Source organism: Otolemur garnettii, unplaced genomic scaffold (assembly GCF_000181295.1).
Source record: "Otolemur garnettii isolate 467f Iridium unplaced genomic scaffold, OtoGar3 scaffold00024, whole genome shotgun sequence".
Taxonomy (NCBI): domain Eukaryota; kingdom Metazoa; phylum Chordata; class Mammalia; order Primates; family Galagidae; genus Otolemur; species Otolemur garnettii.
In genome coordinates this window covers 4,681,049-4,705,639 of record NW_003852419.1, presented here as the reverse complement: position 1 = coordinate 4,705,639, position 24,591 = coordinate 4,681,049, and the positions used below count along the sequence as shown (strand labels likewise).

Sequence of the window (24,591 nt, the reverse complement as noted above, 5' to 3'; positions counted from 1 at the left end):
CCTGCATGGATTACAGGGGACAGGATTGGCCTCCACCAAGTGGGGCCTCCTGGTACTCTGCTGGCCATGGCTTTAAGACCCCTCCCAGAGAGATTTCTCATCTGGAAGCTGCCAACTGCACCAAATGCTGAGAGGTCACACCCCACCAGGGTATGCTTGCCTAGAGGGGCAGTATCTAAAGTCAGGAGGATCCTGCTTATCCTGCACAGATGTGGGTGTGTGTCTGCTGGGCTCCTCTGCCCTTGCCCACCTGGCTATACAGGTACATGCTTACTCTGAAGCCACCTGCACTCTTAAATGCTCTTGATTTTTTATTTTCAGTCAGTCTTCACTGGACTGCCTTAGACAAACGTGAAGCAGTGACAGCTTGTGTGGGTCCCAGGTCTTGTGCTTCAGTGCTGTAGGGAGGCTGAGCCCCTCTAAGCCATCAGGAACAGTGGTTTCGTTGTGCTCCTCCCCTTGCTTGCTGGACTTAGAAGTAAGAGAAGCTTGGCACTTCCCTGTGGCTCCAGGGCGAGAGGGCACACTCACAGCCTTTTGTATGGGTAAGGCCAGAGGTTTTGCTCAGGGACAGCATTGTGGACCCCAGGGACTCACTGAAAGTTGTTGGTGGACTGGGATTGTGCCTTTCCAGCCCTGTATCCTGAACTTGCAAATCGTCAGAGGCAATTCTGCTCCTGACGGATGGGCTGAGATGTGTCATTCACAGAAGAGATTCAGAAATGAATGGTTGGGGGGAGCTAGGCAGAGCCCAGAAATTCCAATCTGAAGGTCCAGCCCCCAAGTTTGGAGAGAGAATAGTGAGCAAAAGAACCCAAGGAGGTCTAGAAGTTACAGACAGGAATTTTCTATTGGAAAAGGGAAAACAGGGTCCTATTATAGAATCTACCTCCCAGCCAGTATAGGATATGAGAAGAAAGAAGTTGGCCAAGAACTTACTTTTCCCATCAACAAGCTGTGACTTGCATAAGTCCCTTAATAAGATTCTCAGTTTCTTTACAAAATGGGGGCTAACAGCATGGCTTAGACGGGAACAAGTGAACCAACAAGGTCACATGTGAGACCACCCTACACGTGCCAAAGTGCCAGCCAAAGTGTGGGCTGCTGAAAACAGCTGGTTCTGGGACTGACAGTGTGAGCGGAGGCTTCTGCTGGCTCTCTCCCCGGCTGCCCTCCACCCTCCGTCCCCCGAGATCACACCATGGGAATAGCTACCTGCTTATAAGCAGGTTACAATTTGGAAAAATTAAATGTGAACTAGGGAACACAGTGCACTCATCTCCAATTCTGGGCTTCCACTGTGCCATGTCTGGCCGGGGTTTTCTTTGTTCTTTCCATCCACATTCTATCTGGGAAGGCTCATTCCACCCCAGCTACCTCCAAGCTGAAGGCCTTTCTGGCCTCTAGGAACCAGGCTGATCCCAAAGTGTAGAATGTGAAACCACACGGGCAAGCATGGCTCTCAAACTGCTTTATGCCATTTTCTGAAAGCAGAGACCAGGACTTCATTCCTTGGGTTCCTCACAGGATTAAAAAAAAAAAAAAAAAAAAAACCACCAAAAAACAGCCCCGAGGCAGATGGAAAAATACCTGCAGAAATATGGAAAATACAGTACGGCTTCTCAGACTTAGGCAACTGCTACGTATTGACAATAGCCTATCCCCCCTTCACCAGGCTTCCTGTAAGCTCCACTCCGTTGCTTTGTATGTAAAGGTCAGTGCCAGTGTTCATTTTCTATAAACTATTTACTACTTCACTTGACATTAGAGTGTCCCATGATAAATCCACAGGAAATAAGAGACAGCAGCAGTAGTAGGATCAGAATACTTTAATAAGATATCAGTGTCAAAATACATTTCCTTATAAAGTTAAGCTCCCATATAGTTATAATGTTGTCAGTAGGAATTCAACAATATAATAATGTTCATGAAATCATTACATTGACAGGTAAGGTTAATATGAAGCCTGGAATATTTTTCAGAGTGTTTTAGTAAAACTGCAAGGGTAAAATGCCCTTCATGCCTGGGCAACACACACAGGAAATCAAATACCAGCGTTTACATGTCAGTAACCCTGCAAGTCCTCCTGCTGCTGTGCATTAGGCAATGCTGTGCTGCTAAAACATGATTTAGGCGGCAGCATCGTGACTAAGTAATTTTTCTCATATAACCTACATTTCTTTTGAAAGTCAATTTTTGTTTTTGGCAATAAGTCTATCAGGCTTATCAAATTCTTAGCCTGATGTGCTGTGTGTGTTTAGAATCTTTGTTGTGCCCATGACAGAGAAGTTCCACATAATTGGTATTTAAAAACCAAAGGTGTTGTCCCTCTTTACCCAGGGAGTTCCAGAGTGCTCTGGGAACACTCTGTTGTCAGTGCTTTCTACCTGCAGTATCACACACCTCCTGTGACCCTGAGGCTGGGGGCCAGCCCCCGGGTGGAGGAGGGGGGGGGTCTGCCTGCTGCTCGCCAGCAGGGGGCGCTGCACCTCGGCCTTGCAGGGCCATTTGGCCCACAGGCTGTGGGAGGATTGCTGGGCTAGGGATGGTCTGGCCCCGCTGTCCCCACTTCGTGTGCCGTCCCTCAGGCCAGCTCCACATGCTTTGAGGTCATGAGCTGAGGACGTGGACAGGGTTACTACACCATGGCTGAATCCTCGCTTGCCTTCTTGAATTCCCATCTAAACCATTTCATGGTAGTTCAGGAAATATTCAAATGTGCTGCATGAAAGATCATTAGAGTCACATAGCTCAGTGCACTTGAAGGGCTAGCAACAAAACCTTAAGAAAAGTTAAAGCACTTCCCCTCCCTCAGTATTCTCCCCACCCCCACCCCATGCCATCAGACCCTCCGGCAGCAATAATAATAATACATACATACATATATAGTACATAGAGAACACGAGGCCACAGCGCGCAATGCTCCCACTTAATGATTCCACGTCTTGGATTGTTTGCCACACTGTGGCACATCACAGAAGCAAAAAGCCAACAGAGCGACAGACCTTTCGCATGTTAGTATAGGCCCTCGAGAGTACTGTACAATTCTGCAGTGTCAGCAACCACCAAGAAAAATAAAATCAACAGCCTAAAAAAGATCTTAAAGTGATTTTGTGAGCAAGATTCCATTTCCGTTTCTAGATATTACAGAGTACCCATATATACGATAAACACTTAACCCAGATATAAATTTTCTTCTTAAAAAACTCAGTTATGTTTTTGAATAATAATAATAATAAAAAATCCACCGAATGGGGGGAAGAAACACCAAACAGTTTAGGAAATGCCCCACTGTGCAACTTTCACAGATAACCACAGACGTTGGAGTTTACCCTTCACATTTCTTTTTCTCCAGAAGTCATATCAAAATTAGAGCAAAGAGTCAGCTTCAAAAAAAAAAAAAAAAAAGACTGAAATTTACAATATGGTGATTTGTTTTAAAAAAGGAAGGAGAAGGGCTTTGAGAGGTAAAAGCCACGAATCAAGTTTGGAAAGCAAAATCATTCTGTTTCTCTTTGGCAACAACAACAAAGAATCTTTTTGATTAAATGAAGCCAAAGCTTTTCTTACAGGAGAACAAACATACACCAAACTTGTTAGTATGAATATCTGTGTGGGGAGAGGAAGGGGGGGAGAGAAGGCAGGGGGAGAAGAGACAGTGGGAGAGAACCTACGGATAATATAAATTAGAAGTAATTGAAGATAGGGAGAAAAAAATCTTATAAAATTTAAGAACATTTTCATTGACAGAGCAGGTAAAACAATCGTGTATTTTAAAAATATAGATAAAGTGAGCATCTCAGAAAAAAGGCCACTGCTTGGTGACCTGGGCAAGTCTGCCAGGTTAAGTCCATACTGTAAAAAGTGTGCTGGCGTTAGAAATACCTAGTTGCAAATACAGCCGGAGAGGTGAAGCTGGTGGGACGGCATCGGCAGGGTGCTGCCGGATGGGAGGGCCTGGCTCAGGTGGCCTGGTCCAGAGCTCGGAGGAGGTCCCCTCCTTGCAGGAGCGTGGAGCTTCCTGGCACGGGCACGTTCACCTCACAGTCATATCTGGTCAGTTCGGGCAGTAGGTAGGGCTCAAACGAGGGCCCGAGCAGCCGGCTTGCTATGCCTGAAAGGAATGGTTGGTACCATATTTTAAAAGGCCTACATTAAACATCTGAAAATGCATCTGTTCTATCAGAGGCGAGCGGGGATGAGGTAGGCACACACAGAGACAGGCGTGTCCAGTTTTCATGACTGGTGGGGTAAGGACAGGGCAGCCCTCGTTTCACACTGCTCTCTCAGTGTCATCCTTCCTGTGACTTGGCCATACTTGGGATGGACCTAGCAGAGAATGCATCTGCCGCCAGACCCATCTCCCCAGGCAGGGTGCTGAGACCCATGGAAGAGAGAATCTCCAGGTGTAGAGAGCAGCACAGGAGTGGGTGCTGGTGGCAGAGAGAGGCTGGGTGGAGGAAGCTCTCATGAAGTCTTCCTGGCCACAGAGGACGAGGCTTCAGGAAGAGCCTGGGTACCCCACCCCATGCTTGCCGTGTACTGGCAGGGGGGGAGGAAATGCTGGCAGAAAGGGAATTCTGTATGCACAGAGAACACCAAGGGCCTGAAAATCCAGTTTCCAATCACCACCCACCACCCTTGGCAGCCCCTCTCACCCTTGGGCCATTCTCTGAGTAGGTGGACAGGGGAAGGACAGAGGGGAAACTCCCAGCACTCAAACAGGCCCTACCCCAGAAAGGGAAGGCCAGGTGGCAGCAAACAGCCTGGAAGCTTGCATCCTGCTCCTTTGATGTGAGGTGCCCGCCTTCCCTTCCTTTCTTCGCCCTGAACCTCCTAGACCTTTCCTGGAGTCTCTGCCTGACTCCCCAGCTCAGCTGTGCTCCTGGGGGCAGAGGCTGGGACAGCAGAAATGGATACATGCTCCTCTTACCTTGCTAACTTCCCCCCTTCTTAAACCCTAGTTGAAAAGAATATGATTTTCTTCTGATGTCAATGTTCCAGGTAACTTGTGGGCTTCATATGAGGAAGCGTAACACTGGCTCCCTTTTACTGAATACAAATGTGTACCAGTCACTGAGCCCAACATGTGACATGCAAACCTCTCATCTAAACTGACATGACAGTAAACAGCAGAGCTGGAATTTGAGCGCAGGGCTGTGTGGCAGCTCTACAGCCCAGACTCTGAAGCACAGAACCATAATTTACCCCAAACTATATTGCTGAGGAAACTGCCCTCTTTTAAGACAAGGGTCTGTTATGTTTTTACAAAACCACAAATTATGTTCGGGCCAAACAAAGCATCCGCGTGAAGACCTGGATGTTCTGTGAGATGCTATCAGACTAAGGCAGCCCTGAACTGAAGGCAGACCTTCCAGAGCCCTCTAGCTGCCCTCTCGGTGCTGTGCTCTTCTCTGGCATGTTCTCAGCTCCTGCCTGGATTCAGTGAGGTCCTCAGTGTGTCTGAGGGGCTTTAGGCAATACAGTGACATGCAGGTCTGAGTTAAGGACACAGGTTCTGGGACTGTCAGGGCAGAGAGCGCCCTGGAAGTCAGCTGATCATGGGAGGACTCCTTCTGAAGTACTGAGGACAGAGGGCCTTCTGACCCACTTTCAGGGAAGAAGAGCTCACTCCTCTCGAGGTGGCTGCCCTTCCCTGCAGCAAACTTGTCCTCACAGGGAGCCAAAGTCTGCTGCCTGGTGTAGTCCATGACTGGCCCTCACCCCTACTCCCACATCCTTAACTTTCTTTCCTTCATCAGTCCCTGGCTAACCCCCCTTTCTTCCTGCCAGTCAGTCAGTAACCTTCAGTTGGCAGAACAGTGTTCTAGGGGTACCTACCCACTGTCCAGCCCCTGTGGTCTGGGTGCTTTCCTTTCGCTGCTCTAGCCTGAGTTTGAATTAGGTCTTTTGCCCTTTTAGTCATGTCTTAGGGGACTCCTGGTCCCCACTGTGTCAGAAGGACCTAGTGACAAGGTGCCCTGGGCCCCAGGAAGGGAGTTCTTTTGGTATATCAGTGCCAAGCGCCCCTGCAGGGCACCATGCACACTCTGGAAGAAAGGAGAGGTGGGCGGGCCCTCAGGAACATTGCTCTGTGGCAGGCTGAGGAATCCCGTGTGTGGCACTTAGCAGGGCACATGGGGTAGCAGGCACTCAGAGAAAGATAGTGGCTTAAGTCTCTGGGGGTTTTCAAAATGCTGACTTTCTGTTCTGTGAGGGTGATGGCCTCTCATCTCCCGGCATCCCCCAAGCTTCTCACACACAGCAGACCCCAGGGTAGGGGCGCCAGTCCCTGGTGCACCCACCTGATGCCTTGTGAGCTGAAGGCAGGCCATAGTCCTGGTAGGCGGCACAGCACTGCAAGGGGAACCCACTCTTGGCCGTCTCCCCAGATGGTGGCTGTGGTGGTGGCAGGTGTCTCAGAGTCTGGCCCAAGCCACGCATGGGGTTTTGGGTAAACTCATCTGAAAGACCAAAGCCAGACAGTGAGGGTAGCACCAGTCCAAAGAGGATGGGAAAGGTCATGAAGCCCCCAATAGCCCTTTCCCTTTGCAAAAGGTGCTCAGAGTCACCAGAACTATCACCTGCCCCAGGGCTTCAGAACCCAGAAATTTCTGCCAAACCTCATCCGAGCCAGAGCAGAGAAGGGGGAATTGGATGTGTGGAAGTTGGGGCAGAGGACTGTATCCATTCTGATGAAGCTAGAGAGGCAGGTAAGGCTGGCAGTGAGTGAGCAGAGGAACCAGGATGGGCCCCTGAGCCAGGCCCAGGCCTGCCACTGCCACTCACCATTGGGGACGTTTGCATTCAGTGTCTTGTCAGGCATCAAAGGGCAGCTCCCGCCCCTGAGGTTCTTCATCCGTTTCCACATCAAATGTGAAGCGCTGCTACCTGGTAGATCTCCCTGGGTGTGGGAAGGGCAGATGTAGAGAAGGCCAGAGAACCAGTCCCCAGGCAGGGTTGGGCTGAAGTGGGTGTGGAGCGGCTCCACATCCCCTGTAGCCCTCACGGCCAGCTTCCCGCCCAGCCTGCCCTTGCGGCCAGTCAGGGATGGCTCACCCCGCTCATGTCCTGGAAGGCTTGCTCCTCATACTCCAGCTGTCGCTTCAGCTTCAGCTTGTTGGAGAGGGCTACCATGGCCGGGCTCATCACGTCTGGGCCCCGAGACCCATAGCCCTTTGGAGACCTGCCAAGCCCAAGAGAGCGGGCCGTGAGGGAGTCTGGAGCCCTTTGCTGCCTTCACCTGGTCTCAAGGCCCTTTCAGACCTAATACTCATGACTGTGGTGACTCAAAGACCCCGAGGGCAGTCTGTGGGCTGAGCACCTGCCCCGCTTCCCTCCTCAGGTGGCTCAAACCACCTGCACCTCCCTGTACATGTGCCCACCTCGGCCATGCCCAGCTGGGCAGCATCCGTCCTGAGGAGGGTTTCTTCTGCCCCTTTCTTGCCCTTGCTCTGTCCAAACCACATCCCTCCCTCTGGCTCCCACTGAAGACCAGTTAGGTACTCTGTGAAGGGCAAGGACTGCAGAGAAGCATCACCAGCAGATCCTGGGAGCTCCAAGTCATGTACCAATTGCTGGGGCTTGGCCCAGTGAGTTCTCAGCTGGGTTTGAGATGGGGCATACTGGGGAGATTTGAAGGGGTGGTGGGAAGGCAATGATGGTGCCTGGACATGGCCCAGAGAGGCTGCTGCAGTGGAGGCCCTAAAAAGTAGGGAGGCAGGGAGGGAGCATGGACAACTTTTCATTTTTCTCAGCCAGGGTTCCAGGAGAGAATGGAAAATGTCGTCACTCCAGTAATTTTCTGTCTTCTGTGGTTCAGATGATGAACCCCAGATAAGAAAGACCTTCTTGGTCTGAAGGGAGAAATCCATTGGGGTTCATGGCTCTCAATAAGCCCCTTCTCTCCTTTCCTGTCCTCAGGCCTCTCTTGATCTCCAGCCCTGATTAGAACCTGGCCCACTCTGGGCCTCATTTCCTTGGAGATGATCCCCTGGAAGCCTAACCTCTCAAAGCACAGAGAAGGGCTACATGGAGTGTCAGCTATCTCACCAGCCCAGCACCCCCTCTCTGCTCAGCACATAGCCTGCTGTCGTGACTGCTACTGACCTCGTCTTGAACATCGAAACGTGGGACAAGGCAACAGGCGGCCCCAATGGCGGTGCTCCCAAGGACTCTGCACGCTGATCCCCAACAGGCCACTTTGTGGGCCCAAAATGTAATGGTGGATCCGGGGGCCACTGTGTGTTGGATCTGCCCCCCATGGAAGAGAGAGGGGTGCTGGCCTGGCCACAGCACAGTGGCAGGGATGCTTTGCTTCCCGCATCAAAGAAGATGGAGGACATGGGCCGGTGCTCAGGCTCTGTCTTCTTGCTTCCCAGCTGCTGCTGGTACTTGTCCAGGAGGAAGGGACTGTGTGAGGCCCCAGGTGCCAGTGGCTGGAAGATGTTTGTCATGGTACTGAAGCAGTGCTGGGGAGTGGGCTGTGTGCTCTCTGGCAAGAGCTGCTCCTCTGGGCAGATGGGGCTCAGCTGGAAGTCCTCCCCGTCCATGGGGATGTAGGGTGCCAGTGTCTCCAAGTCTAGCTCATTGAAGTCCGTCTGGGGGAAGCAAAACACAGCCTCATGAACACCATTCCAGCTCATCCCTCCCAGTGCCATTTGTCTTAAACACAGCTCTATGGTGTCACTCTCCTGCTCAAATACCTCCTCTGGCTCCCTAGGGCCCATCAAGAAGGTCTCGGACTTGGCCATCCAGTGTATAGGCCTTCTGTCAAGGGCACTAGCTTTCCACACATTTGCCGCCTCTTTGCCCTGTGCCAGGAATCTCCATGCTCCGCACTGGTGCCTCCCCACCTGACCAGAAAGTCTCCTCTCTCCTACCTTCTCCCTGGTGGCCAGGCCAGCCCACCTCTTCCACAAAGACTCCTGCCTACTCCAGCCTAGGCTGGTTCCCCCTTCTCTGTGTACTAATACACTTACACCCTGAGGGTGCTGAGGACAGCTTATCCTCATCTCCTTGCTCTGCCCTGGCACAGACCTAGGCCTAGAGTGTATCACTGGACTCTGAGTGACAGGCCCAGGACAGAGGGATTTTTGTTCCACTCAGCAGCTACGCAACACCCCATAGGTATGCAGTGTCATCACAGGCACTACAGGGAATGCTCAAAGGAGATGCAGAAGATACTTTTTGCCTCCAGCTTCTGATGCCCTCCCTGGAGAGTACATTTCCTAATGAGTGCAACTCTGGGAGGTGTTGCCGGAGCAGAGCAGACAGGTGTGATTAACTACTAACTTTTAAATCCTACAGTAGTTCTGAGGCGGCAGAGGGCAACAGAAAGGCTAAACTGGGAAGTTTTACAAAAGAGCTGGACTAGTGCCAGGGGGAGTAAAGACGCAAACTGAGGAGCAAGGTGCACATCTGATGGGCAGCCTAGACTAAGACACACGGGCTGACCAGATTCCCGGTCTGCTCTGGGGTTTTGTGAACACACACGCACCCACCCACCTCCCCTCTGGGTGCATAATTTTTGAAAGAATACTGGGCCTTATGTAATGAATGTTTCTGAAAAGTTGTAAGTAAATAAAAAAGTATCAGAGGTCATTTAAACTGCATTTCAAACGATTATTTAAAAGCATCCCAAGATGAATGTACTTGTGAAGGGATTAAGTATCCCCAAGGTTTACAAATGTTTCATAAATCTAGATATGTTTTTAAATGTATAGCCTCCTTAAAGAAATGTCTAGTGTTGTAGTTTTGGTTTTCATGTTCACTGAGAAAGCTATCCACATAGGAGATGAAAACATTATGAGTGAGTAATCAAGGAACTAGAGGGGTGGGGAAACAGGGGTGACCACAGGCCCCATTTTCCCACATCAACATCCATTTAAGAGACTTGGGCCTTGGCCAAGCATCCTTACTGCTCTTTACAATGAAGGGACAAGGCTGCAACAATGGATGTGAGCCTCTGCCACCGCCAGATGGTGAGCATGCACACCTTACCTGGGTGCTGCACTGGTCCTTTGCCTCTGTATCCATGGCGAAGAGCTTCTCAATCACTTCAATTTTCAGGTCATCATTCAGAGATGTGTAGTAATCTCCGGGGCTGCTGGGCTGTGGGGCCAGGGTGGAGGAGGGTGGAACCAAGCATATGGCACCAGTCTCTTCAGAAGCCCAGCATGGAAGAACTACATCCTTGGGCCCAGAGACTCAACTCCATTCCACCAAACAAGTATTTGTAGCAGGGCCACTAAAGAGCTATGTGAATCGGTCAATTCATCAACCTCTCTGAACCTCCGTCTCCTCATTGTAAAAGGAAGCTAGCGTAGCTTCACAGGTTGTCTTTAAACTAGATGACGTCTGTGGCTGCCAGGACTCTGCAAATGGGCTAGCTCTGTGCCCTGCACTAGGGCTGACCTAGGGGCTCAAAGTCCTTCAAGGATCTTACCATTTTGGTGGAGGATGGATACTAAAAGCAAGGAAACACCTCTAATACCCAACAGCTAAGTGTCCCAGTCACTCTAGGAGGGCAGTTCTTCTGTCACCAGTGTTTCTTTAGCCATCTGGCAAGAGCCAGAAGAGGAGCCCACCCTCTTTATATTCTCACCCAAAGTTGGGGGGTCAGCTCACCGTGGAGCAGCTGCTGTTGCTGGTGGCACTGGGAGTGGTGCTTCCTGGGGCAGCCGCCTGGGGCACAGTGAAGGCAGGCAGGCCCCCAGCCTCCTTCTGGGTGCTGTGGCTCCTCATCTCTGCTCCCCAGGGCTGGCTTGGGGGCAGGATGGCCTTGCCGTAGGCTGAGGACTCCTCAAAGTTCTGACATCCTGTGGAGACGAGGGCTTGGTGGTGAACGCTTAGAATCTCCAGGCTCACCCCAGGGCAGAGGAAGCCCAGATGCTTCATAAAAAACATCTTTAAAAGGATTTGAAAAGGCTGAAAACCCTCAGACTTGCATTCCAAGGGACAGGCAAGTATTTTAATGAAATTGTGAGTTAGAGGACTTACTCCTGGGCCTCAATCTGCTCTTCATCCATGTTTCTGGAATTCTCCCTCTCAACATCAATCCAATTCAGCCTATCGCCTAAACAAGAGAATCTTCCCTCTCTCTGTGCTAACTCCTCTTCCCACTCATCTCAAACCCTCACTGCCTATGATAGAGAATTGACCTCTCACACGGGGTCCTCTCTTAACCCTCCTCACTCAGCACTTCAAGGGAACAGATCTGAGAGGGGCTTGCTCAGTTGCAGGTACGTATGTTGCTTTTTCGTGTCCACCAGAGCCTGTCCTCTAACAGGTGTTAGCACGACTTACGGAGGGGCAGGGTAACTTTGGTTAAGGAAAGGCAGTACCTGGTTAGGCCTGTTATAAGAACTCCCCACCCTAGCCCCAAGAGAGCTCCACGGGCCCAGCTCAGCTAAGCAGCACCCACCGAAATCCAGAGAAATGATGGCATCTCCTGGGGTGGGGGCCAGCTGGGCCAGCTCCTCAGGCTCCTCTTTCAGCTTCGTGAACAGGAAGTTACTCTTCTCAGACACAGCCACCTCCCCACTGCTGTCGAAGATGCTGTTCATGGCCATCAGGTGGGGCTTGAACAGGGATTCCGTCTGGTCCATGGAGAACACCACGTCGTTCTTCTCAATCTCACTAATGGGACAAGAGAGGCCATCAGGCCTCCCACATTTTCTAGCAAAATCCTTTTGCTCCCCAGACACATGGAAACCCTGACAGCTAAGCTCTCAAACAAAAAGAAGGGTGGGGCCCCTTCTCACTTCCATGGTGAGAAGAATTACACCATGGAAGTGTGACTCATGGGGGTAGTGACCCCAGGAGTAGCTCCTGAATGTGTGTCTGTCTTGATGCTGTTCTATATCAGAGCTGAGCTGGGTGGTGCACAGGAGGCCCGAATGCTTCTGTTTTTGTTTTACCCCAGCAGTGACTTCCTCTAGCTTTCTTCCCACGTTCTATAGAGTGGAGGCGTTACATTTTTTTCTCCTAGAAAGTAAGAGAAATTTTCTCGCCATTTTCCCCATTCAGAAAATACTTAAGTGACTACTGTGTGCCATCTGCCTTTCCCCACCCCCAGGTCATTGGCATGGCATAAATGACAGGGGCAAAATGGGCAGAAGGGCAGAAGAAAACTGCAAGCGTCCAGTGGTTCCCAAGACATTCAAGGGAGGCTGAGGTCAGCACAGTGAAGAGCCCCTGGACCTGGACACAGTGAGCTGGGCCTGCCGCCCTCTTGCGAGGTCCTGCTGTATGGCACTTACCTCAGGACATAGTTGACACACATGACGCACTGCGGCTGCAGGTTGCGAGGGTTGTAGATGACCGTCCCCTGGGTCTCCAGCCACACGTAGCCCCCGTGCTTAGCAAGCATGCGGTACTGGCCGCTCACCACCTGGCCCTTGGTGCACACTGGAGGAGGAGAAACAGAGCCAGAGCTCAGGGGCATGCACTATGCTCAGGGGACCATAGGGGAGCGCCATCTGCAGGGCGCGGACAGGACCGGGTGTCCCAAGCCAGAACCAGGGAAAGTAACCTGGAAGGCAGCTTGGAGATCATCCCAGCCAGCTCAATATTTCAAATACAGGAAAAGGAGGTTAAGAGAGGTTAAGTGATTCACCCAAGGCCATCTAGTGAGAGAACAGCCCATCACTGATCCCTTGACCAGGCACCCACAGGCCAGCTCTGCAGTGAGCAGAACTGGGACCAGAGCCTGCCCTACTTTCCTCAGGGGCTCAAGGAGGGGCAGCCCCTCCCCTGCCTAACTCTCCAGGCAGTGGGGACCTGCGAGTAAGCAGCTTGGAGAAAGCCTGAGTCTGGGTAGCTTTTTGCAGCACACCCATCACCAGCACCCTCCTTGTGAATAGAAGCAGTTTCTTTTTTCAGGTCATCTGTCAGGTCTGCCACTTTTGGGGCACAGAAGGTTGGTAACCCAGAGCAAAGTGAAGGCAAACCACCCTTTCTTGGCTGGCTGGAGAAAGGAAAGGGATCCCAGCAATCTACACAGATTCTTCATAAGCCATAATAAGCCCTTTACATCTTCCCAACTGCCCTGCTAGGCTTCCAGCCCATGCTTTCTTTCTTTTTCCAGATAGTCCTAAATGGTCATTTAAAAAGTGGTTTTACCATCTAAAAACACTAAGGAAGGAGTTCCACATCCTGACTGTCCTCTTCCCTCCAGAGTGTTCTATCCACTCTCATTAAAAAGGAATTCCTTTGCATTAAAGTACACTAATGTTGGAATGTCTGGTAGTTTTATGGGCTCCCCATTTATTTTTATTCTTTGAGAATCACAGAGAATTGGGAAGAAGCATGGTAGAAGGCCCAGGACATCTTACTAGCATGAGGATTCGGGGAAAGGAACAACTTTTCTGGGTTTTGGTTTTCTCCACCACAAAAGGGGACACTGAAAATAATAGTAGCAATGATAATAGCTGACATTATTAGCTAATCATTATGCCACTGTGGTTGTACTGAGGATCAGATGTACTTGCCTGGGCTATCCAATACACAAATGTTGACCAAATGCCTTGGACAAGCGTGTAAGAAAAGCTACCTCTTTCCCAAAGGTACTAACATGTAGAGTGGCCAGGCCCTGTCACTGCCAGTTTATAACACATTTGTAGATGATGTAATGAGGGGCCTGTGGGAGAAGACCCAGGTTCTCTGGACACACAGAGTGTCTCCTCAGTTCCTCTCGTAGGCTCGTGGGCCACCTCCTCATTTACCAGCCCCATATGGCTGAGGAGTGTAGCTCAGTTTGTAATCTTTCATACTGAGGTGTTATTTGGCACGTTTTACCCTCTTCAAAAATTTAACAAGCACGTATAAGGTACAGCAACCACTGTAACTTACATTTGTGTAGTGCTTTGTGGTATTTAAAACGTCTCACAAGATGAATTCATTTCAGCAAAGCACTTAGAACAGTGTGTGGCACATCAAACACTCCAGAAGACATCAGTGTCATTGTTACCTCATTTAACAAGCCATACTGTGAGGCAGATATTATTACCAATTTAAAGTGAAGAAACTGACGCTTAATATTATTGAGGGATTTGCTAAAAAGTCCCCTCAGGTGGAAACAGCAGACAGAATTATAGTCCTAATTAAAGACTTTCTGTCTAGATTTGTTTTTCATTTTACAAAATCAACTTATTGAATTTTAATTTACCTTCAATTAAAAATGCACCGATTTCAAGCATACAGTTCAATGAGTTTTGACAAATGTATGTGCCTATATCAGCACAATGAATGTATAGAACTTTTCCATCACCCCCAAAGTTCCTCAAGCCTCTTGGCAGCTAATCCTTATTTCCCCCCCTGGTTCCACTGATCTGTTTTTTGTCATAATATATTGGAATTTTCTTTTCTATATTTTCATATAAGTGGAATCACACAGGAGTATTTCCTCTTGTCTGGCATCCTTCTACTCAGCTTGTTTCTGAGATTCCTCATGCTGCTGTGGGTATTTGTAGTCATTCCTTTTCATTGCTGAGTAGTATTCCACTGTATGGGTGGACCATGATTAGTTTATTCATTTGCCTGCTGATGAATGTTTGAATTGTTTTCAGTTTGGGGTTATAATGAACAAAGTTGCGATACACATTTGTGTATAAATCTTTGTATAAAGATATATTTTCATTTCTCGTGGGTGTAGCTAGGAGTGTAATTGCTGTGTTATATGCTAAATATGTGTTTACTTCATAAGAAGCTGCCAAATTATTTTGCAAAGTGGTTATCATCTTAGTCTTTTTAACAAAATCCTGCACTGTAGAAAAGATAGATATCTTTTGCTTTTAACATGAAGAAGTAGGCCCAAAGGACTCTGACTTGCTTAGTATCACACGGGATAAGAGCAAGAGAGTCTAGGCTAGACAACAGGCCTTGTGGTTCCTAGTACAATGTTCTCTTACTATAACATCTTGAGCCACAACTCATTGGGAAGACTAAATTTGCTGTTGCCACTGTCCTAAGCCATCGCTGACTCCTCCATGAAGGAAATAACTTTTGTCCTCTTTGCTATCCTTTTATCTGTGGCAGTGAGGCCTCCTTGCTACAGTAAAATGATTCTTGCACAATTTCAAGTGCCTGGAGTTAACTTATTTAGACGGTTCTTAATGGAAACCCAATTCAGCCTCTTAGTCTTTTGATCAAACCGTGCAGCAAGCAAGGTTTTAACTGCATTTCTAGCAATTGCAGGCGAGGGCCTGCTCTGTCAGGAGAATATAATTAACGCCAGCTTTCTAATCATCTGCTCATTAATGCCAGCCATGGTGAGGGGCCTGCTACTTGCTAGATAGGAAAACAAGATTAAAGACCATAAAAAGCCTAACAGCACATAATATCCTCAATACAACAAAGAGAAGCCGGCCCCCAGACCCCACCCTCTGAGAATCACAACGTATAAATTATTTATCCATTTGGAAACGATGGCTTTCAATAGTCTAAATCTGGTATTGGACTGAGCTTCCCCAGTCATTTCAACCATAAACCTTTATAGGCTAAGACACGCACATGCATAAATTTGGGACTCCAGTGTGTGAACCTGGGTCAGCCTAAAACCTGAGCCTCCACTTATTCCATAGCAGGAACATGAGTCTGAAGGGCAACTTTATTTGCAAAAACCCAAAGATAAATGGGAGAGGGGGAGGAGAACGGAGGAGGAGAGGGCGGGAGAAAAGGGAGGGAGAGAGTGAGAGAGAACAGGACTCTCAGGGCAACTTGTCTCTATAAGGGAAGAACCTGTGATTTCTGTTTGGGCCATGAATTACCTTTAAGTATACCTGATACTTAAATACATGGATTTAATAAAAGGCACCCTATTTTTCCTGGAGTCAGCAGAACACTAATATGAAAAACTCTTAGCCCAGCCTTTTTTACAGATCAAGGATGTTCTAATATGAAGGGGGAAAATCTTTTTTATATGCTTAGTGAGAAGCCATAATTTTTGTGCCCTTTGACAGTACCTTCTTCCATTTTCCCGTCTCAGAAGATAAAGTACAATAATGCTGTCCTCAAAGAATTCCCATAAATTTTTCACGCTCTCCCCTGCTTTGCTTTCAGCCTTGACTTGGAAGGAAGGGTAGTCTTTTCCCTAATTTTACATCTATAAGTAGGAAGGCCCAGACAGCCAGGCCCTGGGGAATCAGTGAGTCAGCAGGGCCTGAGCTGGGGCCCTGTGTCCCAGAATCTGGATGATTCTGTCAACTTGCCTTTGGGAGCACAGACCAGGAAAGTTTGGGGGAATCCCACAGGCAAGGCTGGAAACAGATCCGACTCTGTCAAAGCTCAGGCAGGCTAGGTCCGGCTGGGTCACATTCATGGGCATACAAGAGTATTTCCATCTCTACCTCCCTCCCCCAACCGTGGGTCCCAGAATGAGGCTGAATCTAGGTCATTTTGTGTGTTTTATTTTGCCAGAGAGCACAGTGAGAAACTTCTCTGAGATATCAGGATGTGCCCTGTTGTACTATCAGATCAAACCCAAAAGCCATGAGGAAGAAGCAGAGGAACCAATCAGAAGGAGTCTCTCTCCTTAAAAAAGCATCAGCCATGCTTGCAAACAGCCTAAGGGATTGCCAGTCTGTTAGCTTCTCTGAAGTTCAACTGTTCTAATAATGCTGGAATGGATGGGCAAACTTAGGCCATAGAAAAACAGCCTCACATCCATTCTCTTCATTGCCAGCACGGCCATTGGGCATCTTCTCAGCCTTAGCCGACCCATGTTTAATCCTTTTGTAATCTCCTTAGCACCACCATCTGTACCACCGTGGGTGCTTGTTTTGAAGCATTCTTTTCCACACAAAAGTTTTGCCCATGGGTTTATTACTCATTAGTCCTTGTACTACACTAGACACTATGGCAAGATACTGAGGTCTAAGATCCAAAGAGATGAGCCATCCTGCTTCGGAGGAGCCCACGGACGGTCCTCTTTGATCTTCAGAAATCAGAGGCCTCAGGGTAGGTATCAATTCTACCAATTTCCCTTGGGCTACTCTCTCTGCACGCTTATTCCAGAGTGTGTACAAACCATGGCCCACCCAAGGGCACTCAGTGGAGGTGGAACCTGGGACTGAGATTCAGCCTGCCCTCCACTCCCCAAGCTGTGTGCCTTGGCATGAGTCTGTCCCCCTAGAGGAAAGGTCCTTTTTCTAAAGTACATGAAGGTGTCATATAGGCAGGTGGCAGCCCTGTTCTCTATCTTGAGGGCCAGAGTCTGGTCTGCCACATACGTGGTGACTCTATGAAGAATGTGACCTGGTCTTCTCACTCATCACATCCCACTCAAGGCCAGATGCCACAGACACAAGAAGTCTCAGGGGCACTCCAAGAACTTACAGTTCTGGTGACTTTTGGTCATGTGTTCTGAGTCCAGTGCGTGGTAGAATTCATAGGCTGAGCGGCCGAGAAGCTCCTCAGGATGGTAACCAATCAGTTCTGTGATTCTGAATTAAAAAAAAAAATAGCATATATGGAAGGAAGATACACAAACGTGGCCCATCACGTGGGCAGGGGCTCCAGGAATTAAACCCAGAAGATAAATCAAACGCACACATCCAGACGAACACAATCCAAGCTTTCTGACCGCACCATTGTGCTCAACCTGTAATTGTGGGTTTACCCAAAACCTGTTGTGCCTCCCATTCCTGAAGTCAAGTCTGGAGGAAGGAAAAGGAACTATTCAGAAGACTCCCCTTCCTGCCACTCCCACTATACAAAGCTGTTCTCCATGGACCAACAGAAGGGCTCACACACCCTCATACCCCAGTTTTTGTGGCTGCAGGAGCAGAAAGCCAGGGAAGGCAGGCAATTTGCGAGATGTTCATACAGGTGTCCAGGGACAGAGCAGGAATGAAAGCTAGGACTTCCAGCTGCTAGGTCAAGCTCATTCTAGTAGAAGGTGAAATAAATTAAAAGTTAAAATTAAGTGCCCCCAGGTGGGGAAGCAGCATGGAGCCGCCTTTGTCTCTGTGTTAACCACAGTGTGAGGAGGAGCTCGGATAAGGAGAGCCCTGCTGTACTTAAATCTTTGTTCTTCTGGATACTGCCCTGCAGGTCCTCCCTGGGACCTCAGGCGGCCGGGGAAGTAAGGTTTGCCCTCCATGGCTTTCTCTATCTGTTTCTCCCTATTTCAAGGAAAGGAGGGAAGGTGGGAGGTGCTGAGAGGAAGAAACATGAAGTCAATAGTCATAGAAATGTCCCCCTCATTACACTCTCCGATAAACAGGCAGTTCTGAAATGATGGGGCTTGGCTTCCCCAATGTCCCTGTCTTTGCTCTGTGAAGTGTCTGGCTTTCCTGGGAAGTGGGCAAAGGCAAAGGTGGAGAACCATGAAGAATCACTTAACACCCTGAGGACCCTTTGCTCCTTGCTGAAATCACTGAAATAAATATAGTCCCACCTAAGAGCCACCAGACTGCCTGATTTCCCTAATATGATTTTTTATTATATCAGGTAATATATCTAAATATTTCTCAAAATCTTGGTTATCACAGCAATTTTTATGATGGGCTCACGGGCTTGTTCACTTGGCCTATCACACGTTAGAAGTGATGCTGTGGTCTCATTACCACCACACTGTTGGAGAACGCATGACTTCTGCTTACAGTCCTGGCATTTACCTGCACAGAGAGGAAGGTGAAAAACAGAAGCTAGGTTCCCTTGGTTTCCTCTTCGCTTACAACATACCCTCTAAACAGGTTAGCTTGCATATGTCTGCCAGACCAAATCGCCCTAACGTACTATTTCCACCCTGCCAGTCCCTCTGTAAGCATCCACTGCTTTCTCTTGTTGCCAGTTGCATCAAGAGTAAAAACTGCCTAACTTCCAAGTCACCCCAGAAAGTAATCTCTGTTTTTAGAGCAATTTGATTTTCAAATCATCAGTGGTACCCCATGCACCTCCTCCCCACACCTGGCAAACATTTTTGCTGCAGAACCTTTGTGCCTTTCTCTTCCTTTCCTCCCCAACCTCTGACTCTTGCAGAGCCAGCTCAAGGCCTCACCTGTTCCGTAGAGCCCTCTCTAGCTCCTCCAACTCTCACAGATGTCTCTCATGAAGTCCTAAGGCAGCAGTTCTCAACCTGTGGGTCACAGCCCCTTTTTAGCAATGAAAATACATCGCAGCATTAAGGAAGGTTGAGAACCACTGTCCTAAGGGACAGGTACAATGTCACTGAGAATTGTACATCTGTCTCTTCACATTAGGCTGTCAACTCCCAAACTGAGGGACCACTTTCTCCTTTGCCTCTCCTCTGATGGCTCTTAGTAGATACCTGAGCTCTGAGTCCTGTCTATCCCAGCACTGCTAAGGAACCTGGGCACGGAGGATCCACTTATCTTCCTGCCCCATGATTAACTGTCTCAGCACACACCGGTGTGCTCAGTCCTACACACACAGAGCCTTCAACAGAAACCTCCTGACACTCCATCCATCCTTTCTTCATTCTGTCAGGTGCCTGGTTTTGAAGTGGGATGAGAAGGGGCAAGTTGTCTGCCTGGCTGACTCTGGGGGTTAAAGCTTTTTGTCAAACAAGGGGCAGCCCAATGGCACTGAGAGGCTTAGGGCTCAGCTGATTCAGCCCAGTGGAGATTTCTCCAGTAAGATCCCAGTAGCTCACTTGTGCCAGCCAGCTGGTCTCAGAGGAGAAGAATCTGTCCCCTCACTTGGGGGGGACCCTGAGCAGAGATATCTCTGAACTCACTGGCAACAAAAGTATCCCTGGCACCCTGAACCTGCTACTGGCACTCAAAGGTGGATATTAGGGGCAACAAGGAGGCAGAGTTGTGCTGGTCCTGTAACTGGTCAGCTTTGCTGCTGGGTCAGATGCCTCTTGGGGTTAGCCTGGGAACCAGCGCTGCACTGGGGAGCCCTTCTGACAATGGCAAGGCATTTACAGGCTCACTAATTTGCCAGATAAACCGCTTCTATTCCTGTGCCGGTCTAGAATTTTCTAGAGACCCGCCAAGATGAGTCCATGGACATCCTGGGAAAGATAAGACTCTACTCCCTGAAGAAATTAAATTTCCTCTCAAGATTAGAATCTTTAAAGTCTTCAAAATAAATACTTAGTATAATCAGCCTCATAAGGACATGGTTTTCAAATTATCTAATTCGTGTGTCATCGATTCAAAGGCACACAATGGGCATGTTTTGGAAGTAGAAAAACAAACCTAGATTTCAGAATCGCCAGATATCTTCCCAGTAGCAGCTTTCATTTATCTTGTCAACTAAAATAAATATTTAATGTCTCTTTCTTCATTCTTCTAAACAGACTACTATAAAAACTGGGAAATACACATATCCCAAACACAATTGAAGAACATTTGAGTTGTCAAACTTCACAAAGCCAGGAAACCCCAACTTAAAGCTCATGGTCATTCGCCCCCATGTGCAGGCACGTAGACGCCAGCGGGAAGGTTAATGAACTGAGCTTGTTTATAAGGTCACTCCTGCAGCCCAGAAGGGCCTTCCCCACTCATTTCCCTGGGCTCCTGACAAAGCTCCAGAGCCGGGTGGTGATAAAAGTCTCTGCTCTTTCCATCAGGAGCAGGGGAACTATTTCTTTCTAATTAAGGGCTTCTAACTCACTGGATAAAAAAATCAGTTTGGTGTCACTGAGAAATTTGAAAGTCATCTCAGTGGGGCTGTTCTGTTTTAGAGGGCGAGAGAAATGTAAAAGGACTTGATTCACCAGATTTTGAAAGTGAGATACTTTGTAATAATAAAGTGGAAAAGGAAGCAAAATGAAGTGAAGAAACAGATGCAGACACAGAGTAGCCACGAGGACCCAGAGGAAGAAGAAAACAGAAAATAGGCAGAAAAAAAGGGTTGTTAAATTCTGAACTTAGTGTAAACGGGAGTGAACAGGGGGGTCAGATCTTTGGGCTTTGAACCGCAGAGTGGGGTGTACCTTCAGAATGTAAAGGGAATCATTCATTGCTCTTCAGCCTCAAAAAGGTTTAGATTAAGCTCTGTTCAAAGTGAAGAACCTGCAGCTGAGCGCTAGGAAAAAAATTATTCTCTTGGCTACAGTGTCAGTGCCCTTGCTTCAAAAGGCAGACGAAATGCAGAAATGGCTCTCTCTTCCTGTCCACGTGGGGTGCCGCGGCCATGCTCCTGGACACTGCCATCCCTGGTGTCACGCAAGGTCTGCCTGTGTTTCTCACCCCTGCTCCCTACACGGGTGAAGGATTTGCTAGGTAAGTTAATCAACTAAACAAGATGGTTAGAGAGTATTTAAGCCATTTAAGAGGATAAAAGTTTTAAGTACCTTATAAACACCTATTTGTTTTCCAAAGAATGTGTTATTAATAAATACTTATATTAAAGTCTGCTCTCTCTCCATCCACCCTCCTGCCAATGGCCTCTCCTAGGCATCCTGGGATTCACCTCATTTTCTCTATAATGTATGTGGTTATAAACTCTGACACTGCATTTACTTCATAATACCTACAATCTTCACAACCTCAGATTTCAATGGTTAGTTTTAATATATTTTCATTCAGATTTTTTGCTTTAAGCAACAATACTTATATCTTGTTTTCCTCGAATATTACTTGATTGCGTGAAATCTATACAATTAGCTCTGTAGTTGATGGGAAATCAATTTCCAGTCTGTCTTTGGAGTGCTCCCTATGGGGTAAGTTTACATTCAGGAAGGCAGTGTGTGTGTTGTACAACTCATGGCTCTTTATAATTTTTTGATCTTCCACTTTTCCTCACCATTACCATCTTTACTATGAGAAAATTCTTTGAACAAAAACAACTTAGCAGAAGTGTATCCACAGAATTATGAATATAGACATCTTAACTTATGTTACCTTATTAAATAGTCACTCCTGTCCTAAGTTGCCTTAATCCAATGACCAACCAGGGTTGCCCTTAAATTCTTTATCTGTAAAGAATACATGACCCTCTTTGCTGAAATTTTTACTATAATTTTGAAATATGTTACCCTAGTGATACCATTCCCAGCGACATAACTGCTTTTTAAATTTATTTCTAAGATACAGAAAGACTGTAAAACTGACAAAATCACAGGGAATTACATGGGAATTAATCTTTGCTCCAGCCACCTGGATGCTTCTCAATTATTCCTTCACAATTATTCTTTTTATCCACTAGATGGCACCTCCCATGAATTTAAGAACCACTCCATTTCAAAGTTAAACTCCTGGGGTACAACTTCTGTCTTTCTTTTGGGTGAATGGAACATTCTATTTTGTGTCACTATGGTTTCATTAAGTTGCTTGCATCTCATGCTCTAAACTCTTGGAAACCAGGAATCATCTTTTACTTCTTTGATGTAACAGGGTTAGACACACAGCAGATGCTCAGTAAATTATAGTTAATGAACTGGTTGTTCAGTATTCTAGGAAACAGTATGATGCCTACGTGTGAGTCATAAATGGAGAAGACATCATTAATTACATTGACGATCAGGACACTGTTCTTCTTTAATCTTGCTACTCAACTTGTTCCCACAAATGTGACTGACATATAAATTGTTACAGAATTTGTTTTTAAAAATATTTACTATGTTTTAAATAATTAATATAGGACATAATATGGTCTTCTGATCCTTTCTGAAGGGGAGGACAAATGCATTTTAAGCCGTCCATATTCCTTTCTTCAATTTCAGACGTTTCATAATAGGTTGTTTCAGTTCAATTGATTTTAGGAACCTGAGAATTCAACACAAGATTAGCGTCATCTTTTCTCTCTTCTGTTTTATTTCTCTCCTCCCCTTTCTTCTCTGTTCTTCCTTCTCTTTTTCTTTATAACCCTTTTGTTTATGTCTGTGGTCTTGATACATCTAAGAAAATTCTCAAACTGCTTCAAAAATGATTGTGTGGATTCTAACTGTTTCACATTTTCTTCAGACTCTAACTTTCCTTGTGGGAGAACAGTCCCCTTGATGGGAAATCATAGCCCTTCATGTGTGTTGAATGCCATTAAACCTAGTGAATTCCCTGATTAAAATGGAGAGCCCTACCCTTCCATCAGCTATCACATGTAGGTGTTGGTTTTTGATAGACTTATCTCCAAAGGGGGTGTGTATTAAGGAGAGAGAACGTGTTTGCAGGCCTGTGCACACGTGGGCACTTCTTCCCATCCCAACACGAAGAGCGAACACAAAACGTGCTACCAAAAAAAAAAAAAAAAAAAAAAAAAAAATCCAGTCCTCATCAAAGCAATTGAGAAATAACAGTTAGGGATTAAAGACTTAAAATAGTCATTTCATAAACTGTCTAAGCCATGTCTGTGCCCTTGTTAACTAATCTGCTAATCGGTTAAACACAACTTCTGTGTGGCACAGGATTCTGTCTTTAAATGCCTCTACATTCAGCTCTCCAGCACCACTGAATTCAGACTTGGGGCCATGTAATTAGGTTTCTTGAAAGCCAAGATTCTGCTGAAAATGCAATGTGTCCTGCAGAACTTATAAGCAATATCATCCTGTGCACTGTGAGTCACAAAGCCCTAAATCACAGGTTCCTTTAAACCAGTATCTACTTGGCCTACCAGTCCCGAACCAAAGTGAGATGTCAGCACAGAGTCTCTCCCCTTTCTGTGTATACTTCCTCTCCCACCACATTTAAGCCAACCAATTCCTTGTGTTTCTTCCCCCCTCACACACACACCTTCTTTTATCCAAAGGTTAGTGCTTTCAGAAAATGACCTGAAATGCATTCAAACAAGATAATAAATAAAATATACTGTTGAACTATCCTTTCCAGGGGATTTTCCCCCCTCACTTTAACAAGAATCAAAATCTTAAGCTCTTTTTTAAAATGTTCTATTTAAAGTTTTTTCTCTTTTCTATTGCCTAGGGGTGGTAAGCTATTTTCTAGGACCGTAGGGTTTTCCCAGAGCATATGGCGTCACACTGTGGATGTGCTTCACTCACCAAGGGCTACATCCAACTGTCCTCACCCACAGTACTACAGATACTCCCAGGCCCAGGTGGCTGAGGCAGCCTGAGCTACTTCACCTCAGAGCCAGTGACATGTGGGCTAGGATTAGGATTTTCCATGTCATCTCAGAAGGCTACTGAGAGGTACATTAATAAGACTGTCTTCTTCCCAGACTGTTTATTTAACTACAAAGACTGCATCTAAAAAATAACCTTACCTATGCCATGGATTACCTTGGGGGCAATCTTTCTCTCTAATCATCATTGTCATTAACCATACTCATAACTATAATAAATTCTGCCTTCTAGGACAAAAGGCTTTGCACAAGCTATCTCCTCCCTATGAGGTTAGAGCTCTTTTTCCTGCTTATAAAACTATCCCTTTTAAAACCTTAATTCCAGACCCAACTGTAGTCGAACTGGGGCACAGGAATGACCCAAGGACCAGTCTGGAGTCAGAGGGGAGAATCAGCCAGAGACCAAGGTCCCACCCAGAAAGAAACTGGACACTCATGGGATGCCCATGAGTGGGAGAAAGGTGGATAGACCTAAGGGAGGCTGAGCAGGAGCTCTGTCCCTGGGGTCTGGTGGTTTCCTGCTGCCTGGGGAAGACAAGGCAGATTCTAGCTGGTGTTTTCCCCTTCCTCTTCCAGGCCCCCAGCCACCAAATCCCC

General features: G+C 47.3%; 1 protein-coding gene across 1 annotated transcript in view; it reads right to left on the bottom strand.

The window, feature by feature from the left end:
- Positions 1 to 1,813: 1,813 nt before the first annotated feature.
- The window catches only part of EPAS1 (endothelial PAS domain protein 1), an 87,347-nt gene continuing 64,569 nt past the window's right edge, over positions 1,814 to 24,591 (bottom strand). Inside the window, exons 7-16 of the mRNA XM_012804036.2 lie at positions 17,338 to 17,444; positions 12,264 to 12,411; positions 11,426 to 11,640; positions 10,630 to 10,820; positions 10,003 to 10,113; positions 8,110 to 8,600; positions 7,060 to 7,186; positions 6,790 to 6,904; positions 6,306 to 6,464; positions 1,814 to 4,114 (exon numbers count right to left, since the gene is read on the bottom strand). Of these exons, the coding sequence (XP_012659490.2) occupies positions 3,963 to 4,114; positions 6,306 to 6,464; positions 6,790 to 6,904; positions 7,060 to 7,186; positions 8,110 to 8,600; positions 10,003 to 10,113; positions 10,630 to 10,820; positions 11,426 to 11,640; positions 12,264 to 12,411; positions 17,338 to 17,444 (1,816 nt within the window). The 3' untranslated portion in view covers positions 1,814 to 3,962. The remainder of the gene's footprint in view (positions 4,115 to 6,305; positions 6,465 to 6,789; positions 6,905 to 7,059; positions 7,187 to 8,109; positions 8,601 to 10,002; positions 10,114 to 10,629; positions 10,821 to 11,425; positions 11,641 to 12,263; positions 12,412 to 17,337; positions 17,445 to 24,591) is intronic.